The 16,171-nt window shown below is 46.7% G+C and overlaps 1 protein-coding gene across 1 annotated transcript in view; it reads right to left on the reverse strand.

Moving 5' to 3' along the window:
* The window catches only part of LOC130857637 (two pore calcium channel protein 1-like), a 33,653-nt gene extending 19,827 nt beyond the window's left edge, over positions 1-13,826 (reverse strand). The window contains exons 1-7 of the mRNA XM_057743365.1: positions 13,740-13,826; positions 11,321-11,449; positions 7,426-7,542; positions 7,017-7,135; positions 6,708-6,809; positions 4,759-4,885; positions 1,300-1,501 (exon numbers count right to left, since the gene is read on the reverse strand). Of these exons, the coding sequence (XP_057599348.1) occupies positions 1,300-1,501; positions 4,759-4,885; positions 6,708-6,809; positions 7,017-7,135; positions 7,426-7,542; positions 11,321-11,449; positions 13,740-13,826 (883 nt within the window). The remainder of the gene's footprint in view (positions 1-1,299; positions 1,502-4,758; positions 4,886-6,707; positions 6,810-7,016; positions 7,136-7,425; positions 7,543-11,320; positions 11,450-13,739) is intronic.
* Positions 13,827-16,171: the final 2,345 nt, after the last annotated feature.

Below are 16,171 nucleotides of genomic sequence, written 5' to 3' on the forward strand. Positions count from 1 at the left end.
AAGCTTCACTGCACCTTTCCAAAAAGCTTGGGAAGCACGGTGCTCAAGGGTTGCCCGGCCGCCCTTCCCCCACCGTTAGCAGACCCCTAGCCTCGACAAGTGGACAGTACAGCACATCACCGCCAGTCCCTAAGGGTGGGGGGGGGGGGCATCAAAGCCGTCTCTTCAAGGCTTGAAAAGCCTGGTTCCCGAGCCATTGAGCTGGGCAGCTGAAGGGACCTGCCCAGGGCTCAACAAAAGGCGCCTGTCAAACCCTGCTGACCTTCCATCCTGGATCCAAAACTCTTATTGGACGATGTTGGCATCACCTGTTTAACAGTGTCTTGGCCACACATTTCTCTCTTCTCTGGACACTCACACAAGTTCCAGAGAATCACTGTCATTTCCTTCTTCTCACACACACACGCACGGAGTCCTGATAAAATAAAGCCCACGGCTCTGCTGGACTAGTTTGAGAGTCCTGGTCTCATGTAAATTTACATCCTATCAGACCTACCACTCCATTTGAGTGTGTTTCCATCTAGACTTGTCTTGAAACTGGTGAGATGAGGGTGTCCTACAGTTCAGGGTGTATTTCAGCCATCTCACATCTTTCCCCACTGCTACTTCATCTTCATGGTCATTTTTAATGGCACCAAAATCTCCCATTAAGTGACCCTCAGAATTGGGGGCAGTTTAGAGCATGTAATGATAAAAAGCAGGCACCTTGGAGTCAGATGGCCTGTACCCCACTGCAGCTGTGTGGCCCTTGGTAAACGACTTAACCTCTTTGAGTCTCAGTTTCCATATTGACAAATGAGGATAACAAGCCTCCCATCTTGGTGAGTCTGGGAAAGGTCACATACACACAGTAATCACGGCAGTGCCACACGCGTGGCAAGCACGCTACCGATATTAAACATTATTGATAACTATCAACCAGTAATACATGAATATTTAGATTACTTTCAACGTTTCAAATGCTAAATGCAATTCAGATGTTTATTTATACAGCCCTTTTCTATATTTTAGATCAGCTTCCTAAAGCAGAATCCCAGGAGGAGAAAGATCGTGTTACAAGGTGAAGGGCTTCTGGAAAGCTCATCACAGCTGACAACATGCACCGCGACACCCCGTCAGAACACACAGTCAGGACCCTAATTCCACTGTAATGCTGCCAGCAAGGAATGCCAATGTACATTTTCAGTTGCAAAGTTAAGAAAACAAAAAAAATCCCATCACTTTTAGGAGCCCCTCCCCCACCCCCCACCACTTTTCGACGCACAGGGAAGAGGACCGTTCGCCGCCGAGGCTTCTTACCCACAAAGCCCTTCTGTCCCTCGTCGGAGATCCTCAGAAGGAGCTCCAGGTGGGAACTGCTGATGTCTGGTGCCACGACCTTGGCCAGCCGCCTCCACTGGGCCTCCTTCACCACAAACTCTGTGCCCACCTTGACTTTCAGAATGTTGAAAGCCTCTATCATTTTGTGACGCTTTAGGTATGCCAGTGTGCGAATCTCATTCTTGAAAAAACAGAAGTGTGTTTTATTTAAGAGGAAGATTCAAGAAAGCCCCGTTTCTCTGCCTTTAATATCTCAAAGCAATGGAAGAGTTCATCTGAGTGTGTCCTGGGGACCATGTGTATCTTTCCTGGTTGAGCAGGACATACCCAAGTGTAAATGCCTCATCCTGCCTGACAAAGATTGCTAAGAGCCCCTGCTCCTGGGTTTGCAACATCTCACCTTGCAAGAGCAACCCAGGAATTCATGCTACAGGAGGAATCACAAAGAGAAGTCACTGATGGGTCTTCTAATTCACAAGGTGTCAAATCCCTCCCCAGCTCTGGGGATGGGTAACTAACCCCCACCTGCAGAGACACAACTCAGCTTACCAAGTGCAAGTGAGGGAACCCAGGAAGGATAATCTGTGTGGTGAGAAACAGAGCAGCAGGAGGCAGACAGGTCCAAAGTCCGCTCTGCCCAGGAGGAAGGGAGATTCCAGAAAGGAAGGAAATCAGGTTTGCTGCTAAGAGAGGGGGAGACGTGGGAGAGGGAGAAGAGAGATCTACCATTAAGTCGATCAATTAAAAGAAGTGGAGGGGGAGGAAAGGCAGCAAAGTGAAACTAGGCTAGAAGTGTTCCAGAAAGAAGAGGTCCAGGGCAGGAAGGTCAGCCGGGGGCTGCCAGGAGCTGCCATCTGGCCTGACTGTGCCTAGGGAATCTTCCAGAAGAGGATAACCCCCCTCATGTTACTGTCGGCCACCTCAGTGCCCACCCCTGCTGCTCCCTGTAAGCTGATTACATGGCTAGCCCTTAAATTCTTATTTTTTTAAATTAAAGTATAGTTGATTTACAATGTTGTATTAGTTTCAGGTGAACAGCAAAGTGATTCAGTTACGTGTGTGTGTGTGTATCTTGTATATTCTTTTTCATATTCTTTTGTATTATAGTTTACTACAAGATATTAAATATAGTTCCCTGTGCTATACAATAGGACCTTGTTGTTTATTTTATCTATGGTGGTTTGTATCTGTTACTTCCAAACTCCTAATTGATCCCTCCCTGCCTCCCACGTTCCCTTTTGAGAAACATAAATTTGTTTTCTATGTCTGAGAGACTGCTTCTGTTTTGTAAATAAGTTTGTTTGTGTCATATTTTAGATTCCACATATAAGTGATATCATGTGATATTTGTTTCTGTCTGGCTTACTTCACTTAGTATGATAATCACTAGGTCCATCCATGTTGCTGCAAGTGGTATTATTTCATCCTTTCTATGGCTGAGTAATATTCCATTGTGTGTGTGTGTATATATATATATATATATATATATATATATATATATGCCACATCTTCTTTATCCATTCATCTGTTGATGGACATTTAGGTTGCTTTCGTGTCTTGGCTATTGTAAATAGTGCTGCTATGAACATGGGGTACGTGTATCTTTATATCTTTTTGAATTAGCATTTTCTCCAGGTAGTTGCTCAGGAATGGGATTGCTGGGTCATATGGTAGCTCTATTTTTAGTTTTTTAAGGAACCTCCATACTGTTCTCCACAGTGGCTGCACCAATTTATGTTCCCACCGGCAGTGTAGGAGGGTCCTCTTTTCTCCACATGCTCTCCAGCATTTGTTATTTATAGACCTTAAATTCTTAATGGGTGCAGCTGTGTCTTCATCGCCTTTGGCTCCTCAGAACTTTGGTGCTGGGCACATAAAGCACATTTAAGATACGCTTGCTGACGGATCCATGTGGCAGAAGATTAATTTTCAAGGAGTGTTACCAAAAGAAGCACTTCTTGGGGGAGGGGGAGGCAGAGCAACCGTTCTGTCCAGCGCACCAGACCTTCTGGGATGGCCTCGTTCCGCTCAGAAGGAGGAAGTCAGAGCAGGAGGGCCACTAGGAGGCCTGGCCTTGCGGTCAGGAGCAGCTGAGGTGCTCACAACGCACAGACTCCTCAGGGCCTGGACAGGCCAGACACGTTCAAAGGAAGGTTGGCCGAATCTCAGACTCAGCCCCGCCACCCGCTTCTCCTTAGCTGCAAACATTTAAGCTCTCCCCAACTTTCTCCTTGCCGCCTGGTGGGAACATCCCTAAGCAAAGAAAAACTCATAACCGAACCCAAAGGGCCAAAAGCAAAAGGCTATGTCTCCCCTTAAGGAAAATGATCCCTTGATGAAACGTTTCTCTGTGCAATCAGTTTTGTAATCGAAGAAAACAGCCAAAGAGAGATGTGTGCGGGTGAGGGGCGGGCAGGCAGGTGAGATGACCCAGGTACCCTGGTAGATTCCACAACAAAACACACTTCACCCCAAGTGCTCAGAAGCCTCTGCCCATCCAAAGCCTCCAGGAATTCTCCAGACATCAATCAAAGAAGAAGGCACGAGGGCAGAAACGGTTGGCTTTAAGGCATTTTTGCTTCTTTTAGAGGGAGGAAAAGGAGCTTGGAGAACATCCTCAACCCCAACAATACACAAAACATTTCCAGGAGCCATGAACTATTAGATGCATTAAGAATGAGGAGAAATGGATAAAAAAGATGTGGTACATATATACAATGGAATATTACTCAGCCATGAAAGAGAACTAAATAATGCCATTTGCAGCAACATGGATGAACCTAGAGATTGTCATACTGAGTGAAGTAACTCTGAAAGAGGACAAATATTATTGCTTATATGTGGAATGAAAAAAAATGATACAAATGAACTTATTTATAAAACAGAAATAGAGTTACAGATGTAGAAGACAATCTTACAGTTACTGGGGGGAGAAGGGTGAAGGGATAAATTGGGAGATTAGGATTGACATATATGCACTACTATATATAAAATAGATAACTAATAAGGACCTCCTTATAGCACAGTGAACTCTACTCAATATTGTATAATGACCTATATGGGAAAAGAATCTAAAAGGGAGTGGATATATGTACATGTATAACTGATTCACTTTGCTATACAGCAGAAAGTAACACAACATTGTAAATCAACTATACTCCAGTAAAAATTTAAAAAAAAAAAAACGAGTGAGGAGCAAAGCCAGGACCTGCCCCTGCACACGAGGCTGGGACACACTGTCAGACCCATCGCAGACCGACAAAGAACCCCCCGGCCCAGCAGAGGAGAGCAAGGCACCAAACGAGTCTTCATATTCCCCAAAGCAACATGAAAATGGACATGTTCAAATGTTTAGCAAATGAATGTGGCAGCCTCCCCGCCACTGCGCCCAGCCAGGCACCGGCCCCCACCCCTGACCCCCCGGACCTCGCATGTTACCTTCAAGTGCTTCCTGTAATTGTTGTAGACAACGGCCAGAAAGACAGACATGAAGATATAGGTGTTGATGATGATGTAGGTTATAAAGTACAGAGAATACCACCAGTTGAACTCATAGGCAGGCATCCTAGAAGGAAATAATCATGTTTCATGGTTTTCCGTGCCCTGGGTCCACAGCGCATAGAAGGCTGACCGTAGGCGACATCCCACACGGACAATCCACGTCCTTGACGCCCAGGAAAACCTTCTCACTCTAACTCTCCCACCAACTGTGCGATGGGGCCTCAAAGCCATCAGCATCCTCAGTGCTAAACAGCTTGCCCCAGACGTGCCTTCTGAAATTCTTAGTGCCTTAGAGAGGTGCCAACTTTCAAAGCAGATGGGCCGTTGGAGATGCCCCATTCCACTCCCTCCGTTCACAAAGGGAAAACCAAAGCCCAGAAAGAAGAATGTGAACCATGGCTTAAGTTTACACTCAATGCTCTTCAGGAACACCAGACTACCCTGCTGGGGAGCAGATAATTTTCTGTCCACTTTGGGACGATGAGAATGAAAGGGGCACCATCAAAAATGGCACTGAGACAAAAGGTATAGATTGGGATGCATGCACACACCAGGTTTAATGGAAACTGGATTTTGTACAGGTGGGGACGTTGAGGGTGGCGGTCAAGGGTTCGAGGGAAAGATCCAAGAAAACACAAGGAGGACCAGGAACTTCACCTTGCTCACTTTTTGTCAGAGCCAAGCTCAAGAGTGAGCAAGAACCCAGAACAAGGTGATGTGAGGGTCCTACATGCAACTGGACGACAGAAAGCCCACCCCTCCCCGCAGTGCAGTATGGGAGGAGGTGGGGTTGACATTTGCAGTTAGAGCTCTAGCCACACCCTAGAACCCCAAGAGCTGTCTACTCAGGGCAGCACTGTTAAATAATCTACCCTCCACGAACGAGGCAAATTCATAACACCCAGGACATTAGAAAAGAAACCCGAGATGTTTTTCTCCTAAATAATGTCCACATGTGTGGAGGATTGGCATTGGGGAATGGGGGAAGGTGACAGCCACTCATCTTTACGTTTCTTGCCTGTTTCCTTTAGCCAGAAAACCACATCAATGCTTAGGAGAACTGGCCATGACTCCTTTACAAAAATGGCTTGGGCGTTTCAACTCAAGACTCAAAGAAGATTCCAGAATAGAAAGTGGGCTCAAATATTTAAGTTGTATCTCCAGAGATGTCTCCTGTTGCTTCCAGTTTTTTAAAACATTCACCTAAATTTAGTTTTAAATAGAGAGGACAGGCCATCATTAGTGCCAATACTGCACTCTTCAAAAATTTTACAATGAGGGACTTCCCAGGCAGTCCAGTGATTAAGGTTCTGAGCTTCCACTGCAGGGGTCATGGGTTCGATCCCTGGTCAGGGAACTAAGATCCCACATGCCACATGGTGCAGCCAAAAAAAAAAAAAAAAAAAAAAATATATATATATATATATATATATATATATATATACACAAAAATTTTACAATAGGACTTCCCTGGTGGTGCAGTGGTTAAGAATTCACCTGCCAATGCAGGGGACACTGGTTTGATCCCTGGTCTGGGAAGATCCTACATGCTGCAGAGCAACTAAGCCCATCAGCCATAACTACTGAAGCCCATGTGCCACAACTACTGAAGCCTGAGCGCCTAGAGCTCATGCTCCACAGGAGAAACCACTGCAATGAGAAGCCCACACACTGCAACGAAGAGTAGCCCCTGCTCACTGCAACCGGGGAAAGCTCGTGCGCAGCAATAAAGACCCAACGCAGAGAGAAAAAAAAAAAAGAAAAAATTTACAACAAATATGAGTAAACAGAAAATCACTTTTTTTTTCCCCTTACAGCTGCTTTTAAGAAAGTGAAATCTGTTACGGTAACAGATGTCCGTGAATGTGAACTGGGGACTCACGTACATGACATCGGGGCTATTTGCAGTGGTGACCAGCACGTAGAGCTCAAACGCTATGTCCAGGATGTTGGTGAAGTAGGGCGATCCTTCCACTGTTTTGAGACCCCTAAAGAGGAACCAACACCAGAGGGTGAAAAAAAACCGCACAGACATAAAAGAAGCTGTGGTTTCCGACACACTTTACCCCTTTCGAGAGCACTCCTGGAGTGTCTGAATGAGGAAGACAGCGTCCGGTGACTGATTCTGCCACCAACAGGCTGAACCCAAACGGGGAAGAATTCTCAGGCAGAAACTTCCAGAGCAGCCTGCTCACCTATCCTCGAAAAGCTTCAAGGCCATGAGGGAGAAGATCAGCATGCTGAAGATGAACAAGAAGAAGACGTAGAGGATATCGGGCAGGGTGTTCCGGATGCTTCGAAAAGCCCTTCGGATCTGTGAAGACAACATCTTGTTTCATTTACGGGCAATCAGCTAATTTTCTGCAAAAACAAAAATCACACCCCCTTAGCAGATGCAAACTGGTACATGTAGAATGGATAAACAACAAGGTCCTATATCCTGGGATAAACCATAATGGAAAAGAATATGAAAAGGAATGTATATATCTGTATAACTGAGTCCCTTTGCTGTACAGCAGTAATAAATGCAATATTATAAACCAACTATACTTCAATAAAAAATAAATTAAAAAAAAATGCCCTTGGGTATCCTAAATCATATACCTGACGACTTTCAGGGAAGTTAATTAGGAAGACAGGCCTCAAGACCCTTGACCATCGAACTCCGTGGATGTTAGCAGCCTCCAGGGACCCGTAGACAATCAGATCAATCAAGGTCAGCTGTGAAACACATGGGACAGAGGTGTCAGTACTGCCAGAGGACCGAGGACGTGACCGTGTGGATGCATGTTCACTGACCCAGAAGGAGGGTCACAATATATGATGGAAAAAAGCACGTTTCATAAATAGCGTAATCCAGTTTCATTATAGAACATTAATAGCAGCTGTCACTTGAGAGTTTACTATGTGCCATGTTCTCTAATAAGCTTTCCATAGATTATTCCGTTTATCTCACCACACACCTAAGGTGGGCACCATTCCTGGGGATGGAAATGCTTGAGGCACAGAGAGGGAGATCTTGTGGCCCTGGTCACATAGCCTATAATAAGAGGCGTAGACCTGGGACTGGAACCCAGGTAGTCTGGCATCAGAGCCCTGGCAGTTAACCACACTGCTACATGCGCCCACACTACATCATACTTGACTTTAACTTTTCTTCAATTCTGTATGTGAGATAGGTTTTCCAGCTTTGCAATGGGGTAGAAATATCTAGACTACAGAAAATCCTTATTAATCCTTACTAAGGTCAGTTTGTGATGCTGAGGACAGACAAAAGAAGGATCCAATGCATTTCAGAAAAACATAAGTTAAAAAAGAATAATCTACCATCATCAAAAGTGTTAACTCAGCCCCTCTGGTGGCAAGGCACAGAGGATTGAGAGAGATCCAATGCAGGTGGAGAGAAAGGACACAGACACAGAAAGATGCTGGTGCTGGCCGCTGCACTGGGTGCCGGCTGGAGGGAACCAGGGTGGCCATCCCAGGGCAGCAGGGACAGGCAAATCACCAAGGGTTATGGTATCTGAGGAGGCTTCCTGGAGGAGGCATTCCTTGATGTAATCTTAAAGCAAAGAAAAAGCTTTAAAAGGATAAAACTCAGAGAGGTGTCAAGAATGATGGCAGGCAGACACAGTAAAGGGACTCTCGGGAAGCAGAGGGTCCTGGGACAGGGGCAGAGAGGAGCAGGAAGTGACAAGACCCCAGACCGAGGGCATGTGGCTTTGAGGGCCAGGCTAAAAAGGTAAGTCTTATTCCCAGGGCCTGGGGAATCCAGAAAGTCTTTTAAATAAGGGTGATGGAGGCAACAGAGTGAGACACCCTCCCTCCTCCCACCCCCCACAGGTAACAGATACAGGGCAGATCTGGGTGGGGCAATGGTGTATCTTCATCCAATTCATTCCACATACCTTCACGGAGCGCCTCTTCCGTGCAGGGCATTGCTCTAGCTCCAGGGAGAGAGTAAAGAGCTAGCTGGAAAGTGCTGCCCTCGAGGGACACATCCTCCAGCAGGAAAGAGCAGGACTGATGATAGTATGCTCTTTGGCAGGTAGTGGCACCTGCTCTGGAGAAAACGTGGGTGAGGTGAGGGGCCAAGGGCACATGGGGAGGGGCGACCGAGCAGCCCTGGCGGGTGGTGGGGGTGGAGCGGACATCACTGGGGAGGGGCACAGACTTTCATCCACGACAGGGACTTTGGCGTTTTTCTGATGGGAGATGGGAAGCCGCTGGATGACCTGAAACAGAGAGTACGCTGCCCGGACTCAGGACTTAGGCTTGAAAAGTGCCCGTGTACCCATCATATTCTAGGCTCCATACTAGGACTCTTAGGAGATGACGAGGGACCTCTGACACTGTCCTAGGAGGGGGTCATGCAGCAAAAATGGCCACAAAAGAGGTACACGCTCTCCCGTGAGAAGAGGAGCAATGCCTGGTTCTATTTCATGTACTCTGTATTGTTTGTATTTCACTTTCTTCAGAAAATAACCTTCCCCCATAACTTTTTTTTTAATAGTTTTCCCACCCATCTCATCCTCCACCTTCCTGTGTCAGGCAACACTGCGTTATGGACTGAACCCAAGCTGTGGTCACAGGCCTCATCCCAGATTGAACGTTCTTGTATTCGTTTTTTAATAACAGAAGGTGAAGATTTAAAAAAAAAAATAAGATCAGAGAGATACTCTGCGTATTCAGAGGGTTCAGCAGACATGTGAAGGGAAGTCAAAACAGATATTTAGAGAAAGGGCAAGAAAAGACAGTGAACATTCTAAGCCCAAGAGACACTGCACGTGGTGGAAGAGCTGCAGGGCAGCAGGCAGCTCGGGTGGCTGGAGTGGAGGGGACCATGTGAGACACGTTTGCAGGACAGGTGACGCCCGAGGGCTCAACAGTCTGTGGGGCTCAGAGACCTTTTTTTTGAGCAAGGGAGGGTCGTGATCTGAGGTGTGCTTCCGAGAATTAATCCAGCGGTGGCATTTCAAGTGCATGTAGCAGGGATCTGAGGTTGAGGTGACCATGGCAGTTCCTGAAAGGGGAGACAGGGGTCTGGACCACACCGTGGGAGCAGAATGGCATGCAGCAGAGAGAGAAAGCGCGGCCACATCAGACCACGGCAACGGTCCCGGTGGGGAGAGGGGGACACAGTGCGAGAGGCATCCCGAGGGGGCTTGGGAAGGACGGACGGGAGACAGAACAGAGGGAATCTTAACAACAAGGACCTGGAATAAGTGATGGGAGACGAAGAACCACAGACCCGTGAAAAACAGCTAGGGGAGTCGTGCGAAGACGAGGGTGGGTTTGGTCTCACTGAGTTTGAGTTGAAACACTGATGCGGAAGCAACTAGCAAGTAGGCGGCCACAGAGCAAAGAACCTCAGAGGGGAATCCAGTATCAGCTGCAGCCTGGAGACCCCTACCCGCCAACTGTTTGTGGAAGCTCTGAGAATGGATGGCCTTGCAGGAACAGAATATCAAGTAGAAAGGGCAGAGGCGAGGACTCTGAGCTGGCTTAACTGGGAAGAAGCATGGTTCAAGCAGGCTGGCTGCTGTGCTGAGATGCTAATTATATGGTGCCCTCAGCTAAGCACCGCCTGGGCCGCTCTCTCATCTCAGCTGCATTTCAGAACACATCACCCTGCCTCACTTGGCATAACCTCTTAGCATATATCCTTCCAGAGTTTTCTATGATTCTCTAACATTCTTTCCTCTTCCCTTTTAACAAAGATGTGCTCCAACTGTACTGTAACCTGCTCTTTTGACTTAACAGACCATAACCATCTCTCCTTGATAGTAGACACATATATACATCTAAGGCCATTTTAACGGATGTGGATATACCATGTTTTATTTATTTCCTACCGTCAGGAAACCCAGCTGTTTCCAGTTTTTCAATACTACGAACAGCTCAGCCATGACCAATCTTGTGGCTAAATCTTTGAACACATCCTTCTTTCCTAAAGATCAAGTCCCAGGAACGGATCTGGGAGCAAGCACAGGCACACCTAAGGCTTTTCAAAAGGACCCGCCAGCCAGCCTTCCAGAAAAAGCTTACTCCTCCCTCGAGTAGAGTGTGACAGGTTCTGTTTTCAACCTTGCTAACATGGTTTTACAGGCAAACCCATGGTATTTTATTGTTGCTTTCATATACAGTTCTTAATTAGTCAAGTTAAACATTTTCTTCTACTGCTATTATTTATTTTTTCTTTTAGGAGATGCCTTCACTGATTTTCAACACATTTTTTATTGCCATTTCTGTCGATTTTTCCTTTAATTTGGAAACGCTCTTGATGTGTTAAAATAGTCACACTGTCATATTTTGCCCAAATTATTTTGCCCAAATCGTGCCCCAGTCAGTTGTGATTTGCTGGCAGTTGTGCTGCTGAGGTTTGCTGTACCAACATCTGTCATTAGTTCCTGAACCAACTCAAATCTACCGAGTCCTTTCTCTTCGTAGTTTCCACCTTTGACCACAAGCCCTCAAAGGCACTGTCATGAACACTCACCACTATGGTTACCATGACGCAGATGTTTTTTGTATCCTTCCAGAAAACCGTCTGAGGAGTGACTTTCGCAAAGTGGACAAGTCTCCCAAAGAATGCAGCCAGACAGAGTACTTCTGCTATCGAGGTAGCCTGTGGCGGAAAAGAGAGACGGAGCCAGCGCCCTGCCGCTCGGAGGCACAGCTTAATTCTCTCTTACCACCCCCCACCCAACCCCCATGAAACTACCCTGTGAGAATTAGCAATGTCCCTTAATTTTACTGAAAGTTGCAGCAAAATTCTTTGCTGGTTGGAACGGTTTCTTCCTCTTAAAAGGAAACCTGCCCATGAACCACAAATCCCATGGCCCAACGGGTAAGGCTTCCTTGGAGGGGGGGCTGAATCAGAAGGCAGAGAACCCCCAGAAGGCATTTCTCCAGAAAAGGAGGGGGCTCCGGGGTGACAGAAGCAAGCCTCTTCTGTGCTCTCAAATTCCCCACGTTCATATGCAGAATAGACATTTAGAAGTTCAGTTTCTCTAATAATAATGTTCCAAAGATGTGTTTTGAAATGCCAGGTCATTCCATAGACATCACTGCCCTACCGCACTGCTGCCTGTATTTGCCGGCTGGAGGAGAGAACGGAGGCCCCTGGACCCACTGCAAAGTCCTGACCATCTCCTCAGTGGGCTCCAGGGCCTCAATTCCAAACTCCCCGGAGGCAGCTAGATTTGCAGCCTGTGAGTGCAGCCCAGGCTTTGCCTGCGATTGCCAGGAGACAGTAAATCCTTCCTAACAAGGGCACTTTGCTCCATTCATGGGAAAAGGAGGATGGCAAAGTAGGACACGATGGGGAAAGGGACGGTTTGGCTCAGGCTGGGAAGATGGAGAGGTCTGGGGTGAGGGTGGAGGGAATGAACTTCCTAAGTGACAGGAGGAAGGGGCTGCTCTGGGTGGTGAAAGCAGCAGGGGGCATATTCCCCCACCCCCACCCCAGCCCTCATGAGTCCTGGGCTCGGATACCGGCTGCAGCCCCTTCACACTTTCTAGCTCTCAGATTGTTCACCTTCGGGGGCTGTAAAGACTCACTGTCGAGGCCAGGCTTGCCAAAGGGTCTGGGGCAATCCCAGGACACCCTTGCCCGAGATAAGATTTTCTTGTTAATGCTGAATCTGGTCAAATCCCCCCCATAATACATTTGATTTTAGAGGCTTGAAGTACAAACGCTGGCTGCAGGAACACTCTGGAACTCAGGCAGCCAAGCCCAAGCTGCACGTGACCAATCACAAACAGAAGGGCGAGGACTCGGAAGAGAGGCAACGGGCTGAGAGGAGACCCCCACGCAACTCTCACTTAGGCCAGTTCTGGGGGGAGGGGCTGACTCTGTCCAGGTCTGTGAACGCACAGCTCTGCTTCTTCAGGCTTGGCGTTTGTTTCAGCAGTCACGGGGCGAAAAGTTTTCTACCCAGAGACTTCAAAACTGGGGCTTCCTCAACAAATGGACGTGTGGAAGACTGCCAACTGCGATGGCCCCCAAAGAACCACACTTCTGGTTTTTACCCCCTTGGGCAGCGTCCTCCCCAGCTGACTCAGGGCTTGGGCATGTGATGGGCGCTGGCCAACAGGACATCAGCAAGTGTGGTGCGAGTGGAGGTGGATGGTGCTTGCCCGCTGGGATGCTCCTTCTTATACCCCCACCCACTGGGAGAAGCCCAAGCCACGGGGAGTGGCCGTGTGGAGGAGAGCAGGGGCGCTCTGGCCCACAGCTCCAGCCAGCTGAGCTCCCAGCAGCCAGCCAGAGATCTACCACCCCAGCCAATATGCACATCTGCCCGGTGGAACCCAGTCACCCACAGAATCATGGGAGATAATAAAAGCCTGTTCTTTAAGGCAAGGGGTCAACAAACTTTATCTGTCAAAGGACCAGATAGGAAATAGTTTAGGCTCTGCAGGTCATACAGTCTCTGTCACACCCACTCTAAGAGGCAAGGACAATGTCGAGTCAGGAGTCGATGTGAGCAGGTCATCAATTTATTACTCAGACTCATCTGGAGTAGCTGGGTAATTTGATGTATTACCTAAGAGCACCTATAAATAATGATTTATGATGATGCAAAAAGCTGGAAATGAAGCAAGTACAACCAGTCACATAACACACTATATTATGACATTGTCTACTTGGCGTTAAATATACTTTTAAAACATCATTTGTCTGTCCAGTCTGTCCTTGCAGGCACAGAGGACCAAAAACTGCCACTCCCTTTCCAATGCCTTCTGATGAAAGCATCAGCTCAGCAAGTAGGCAGAATTCTTCCAATCCCCCAGTAAGAAAAATAAAACCAAATCCATATTTATTGAAATTTGAGGGGGAAAAAAAGGAAGAGGCATGGGACCCAACTCATCTCTTACAAGGTCTGGTTAGCCATTCTGTGCTGAATGCTTACCAAGAAAGGGAGCGGGAACAAGGCTGGTTCCTCAAAGAGGGCAAGAGCGAGGTCTACCCAAATGAAGAAGTATGTGGCCGCCCGCATTGCCCAGTGGTTATAGAAACAGTAAAGTCTGGAGCAGAGGAGAATAAAGAAGGTTATAAACAAGGAGCAGGAGCTACACAGGATCCTCAAATTCCATTAGAAGAAGAGCAATGAGAGGTGAAATACAAAGTCCCATCTCTGGCCACTTTTCCTTTCAATTCCAGAGACTGAGGGGTAGCATTTAATTGAGTGCACACTACAAAATGATAACAGAAAAAATCAGGGATGTTGTCATATCTCAAAGCACATTCTCTTAACAGTCTCAAGCTAGGATTAGCACCATCCCCATGGGGTGATGGTGACGCTAAGATGTACTTTTAGAGGACTGACACAGAGCAAGCCCTCAGTTAGAGTGACCTGTTATTAGGTGGCAGGGAGCCTAACCGATTTACACTGTGCATCGGCCTATCTCGGCATGGTCGACTCAGAGAGATCTCACGGTCACCCCATTGTCTTCCTGTGTGGGGTCCATCCCCCAACCTGCTCGACAGCATCCAGGCAGGAGGCATTCGCTGCTGCCTCTGGAGGCACTCACACTCAATCCTGATGATAAGAATTTTTTTTTTTTCTTATTCTGAGCCAAATCTTTGGTTTTAGTTCAACGCTTAGGGGGTTAGGGGGAAAAGCTGAATTCTCATGAAAAGGAGTAACATATGAGTCACGTCAAAAGGCAACAGAAAGAAAAAGAACAAGTCTTCTTTTCACTTAGGCGGCTCTAAGAGGACGACTATGTCTAGGAGGAAAAGATGATGACACGTTTTTAACTTGGATGCCCTGTCTCCTGTCCTGGGTGTTATTTACCCATTTATCTTTAGTATATTTGTTGAATGCTTCCCTGCCTGTGAGGCACCATGCTACTATAACTAAAAAGAAAAAAAAAAAAAAAAAGGAGCAGATTTTACCCAACTCTTCATGCCATACCCTATATACTTCTCAAAATATTTGTGGAAACAATATCTTCAGTTTGGGTTCAACTTCAAGAATATGAAGTGTTAAAAGACAGGTGACATTTAACACTTTAATTACCTGATGGCCTGAGGAGATGTTTTGAATGGAACGTTTCTGTTGTACTGGGCATCAGAAACATAGGCAGCTGCCAGGAGAAGGTCCTGGTCCTCGTTGGGAGAAAGTAAGGGGAGAACAGTCAGTGTCGGAAAGGATACTTTGCTTTTTCCTTTATAAGTATCTATCGAGTACAAAAGGAAATTCCTCTTCACCTCGCCCCCCGCTCCCACTCTCACCAGAGGGAAACAACATTAATGGTACTGCTTGTTCACCTCCAGATGTTTTCCTGGGCAACGAGAATCCTGCAGTGGGGCTGAGATACAGGTATGCTTAACGATGTAGAATTCAAAGGTAGGTTCTCAGAGGAGGAAACGAAAAGAAGAATGCACTGAATGGTATATATAGATGTACTTAAATAGTATATTTATACATACGCATATAGGGTTACGTGCACAAATATATATATTTGCATGCATTTATGTATGTATGTATATACACATAAAATTATACTTAGGCTACTTGATGGGTGGTTAGAGGGATTTTCAAGTTTAATTTTGACAAGTAAATTATTGCTTTTTTTAAAAGAAAATGTTTTTTTTTAATTTCTATATTTATTTTTGGCTGCATTGAGTCTTTATGTATTTATTTATTTAATTGGCTACGTTGGGTCTTTTTTGCTGTGCATGGGCTTTCTTTAGTTGCGGTGAGTGGGGGCTACTCTTCGTTGTGGTGCGTGGGCTCCTCATTGCCATGGCTTCTCTTGTTGTGGTGCACGGGCTTAGTTGTTCCGCGGCATGTGGGATCTCCCTGGAGCAGGGATTGAACCCGTGTCCCCTGCATTGGCAGGCAGATTCTTAACCACTGCACCGCCTAGGTGCACCACCTAGGAAGCCCTGCATTGAGTCTTTGTTGCTGCGCACAGGCTTTCTCTAGCTGCGACTAGTGGGAGCTACTCTGCTGCGGTGCACAGGCTTCTCGTGGTGGCTTCTCTTGTTGCGGAGCACAGGCTCTAGGAATGTGGGCTTCAGTAATTGCAGTGTGTAGGCTCAGTAGTTGTGGCACAGGGGCTTAGTTGCCCTGTGGCATGTGGGATCTTCCTGGAGCAGGCATCGAACCCACATCCCCTGCATCAGCAGGTGGATTCTTAACCACTACGCCACCAGGGAAGTCCCTGCCTTTCTTGATGACTTTTGAACCTCACTGCTTCTCTGTACATATGCATAATTTTAAAATAATAAAATTGTTTTTATATGATACAAAGCTTTTTCTCACTCAATATATCCTAGACTTCCATGAAAAAAATTATGTAACCCATTCTTTTTAAAAAACGCCTCTTCCTT

The sequence above is a fragment of the Hippopotamus amphibius genome, chromosome 7 (assembly GCF_030028045.1).
Source record: "Hippopotamus amphibius kiboko isolate mHipAmp2 chromosome 7, mHipAmp2.hap2, whole genome shotgun sequence".
Lineage (NCBI taxonomy): Eukaryota > Metazoa > Chordata > Mammalia > Artiodactyla > Hippopotamidae > Hippopotamus > Hippopotamus amphibius.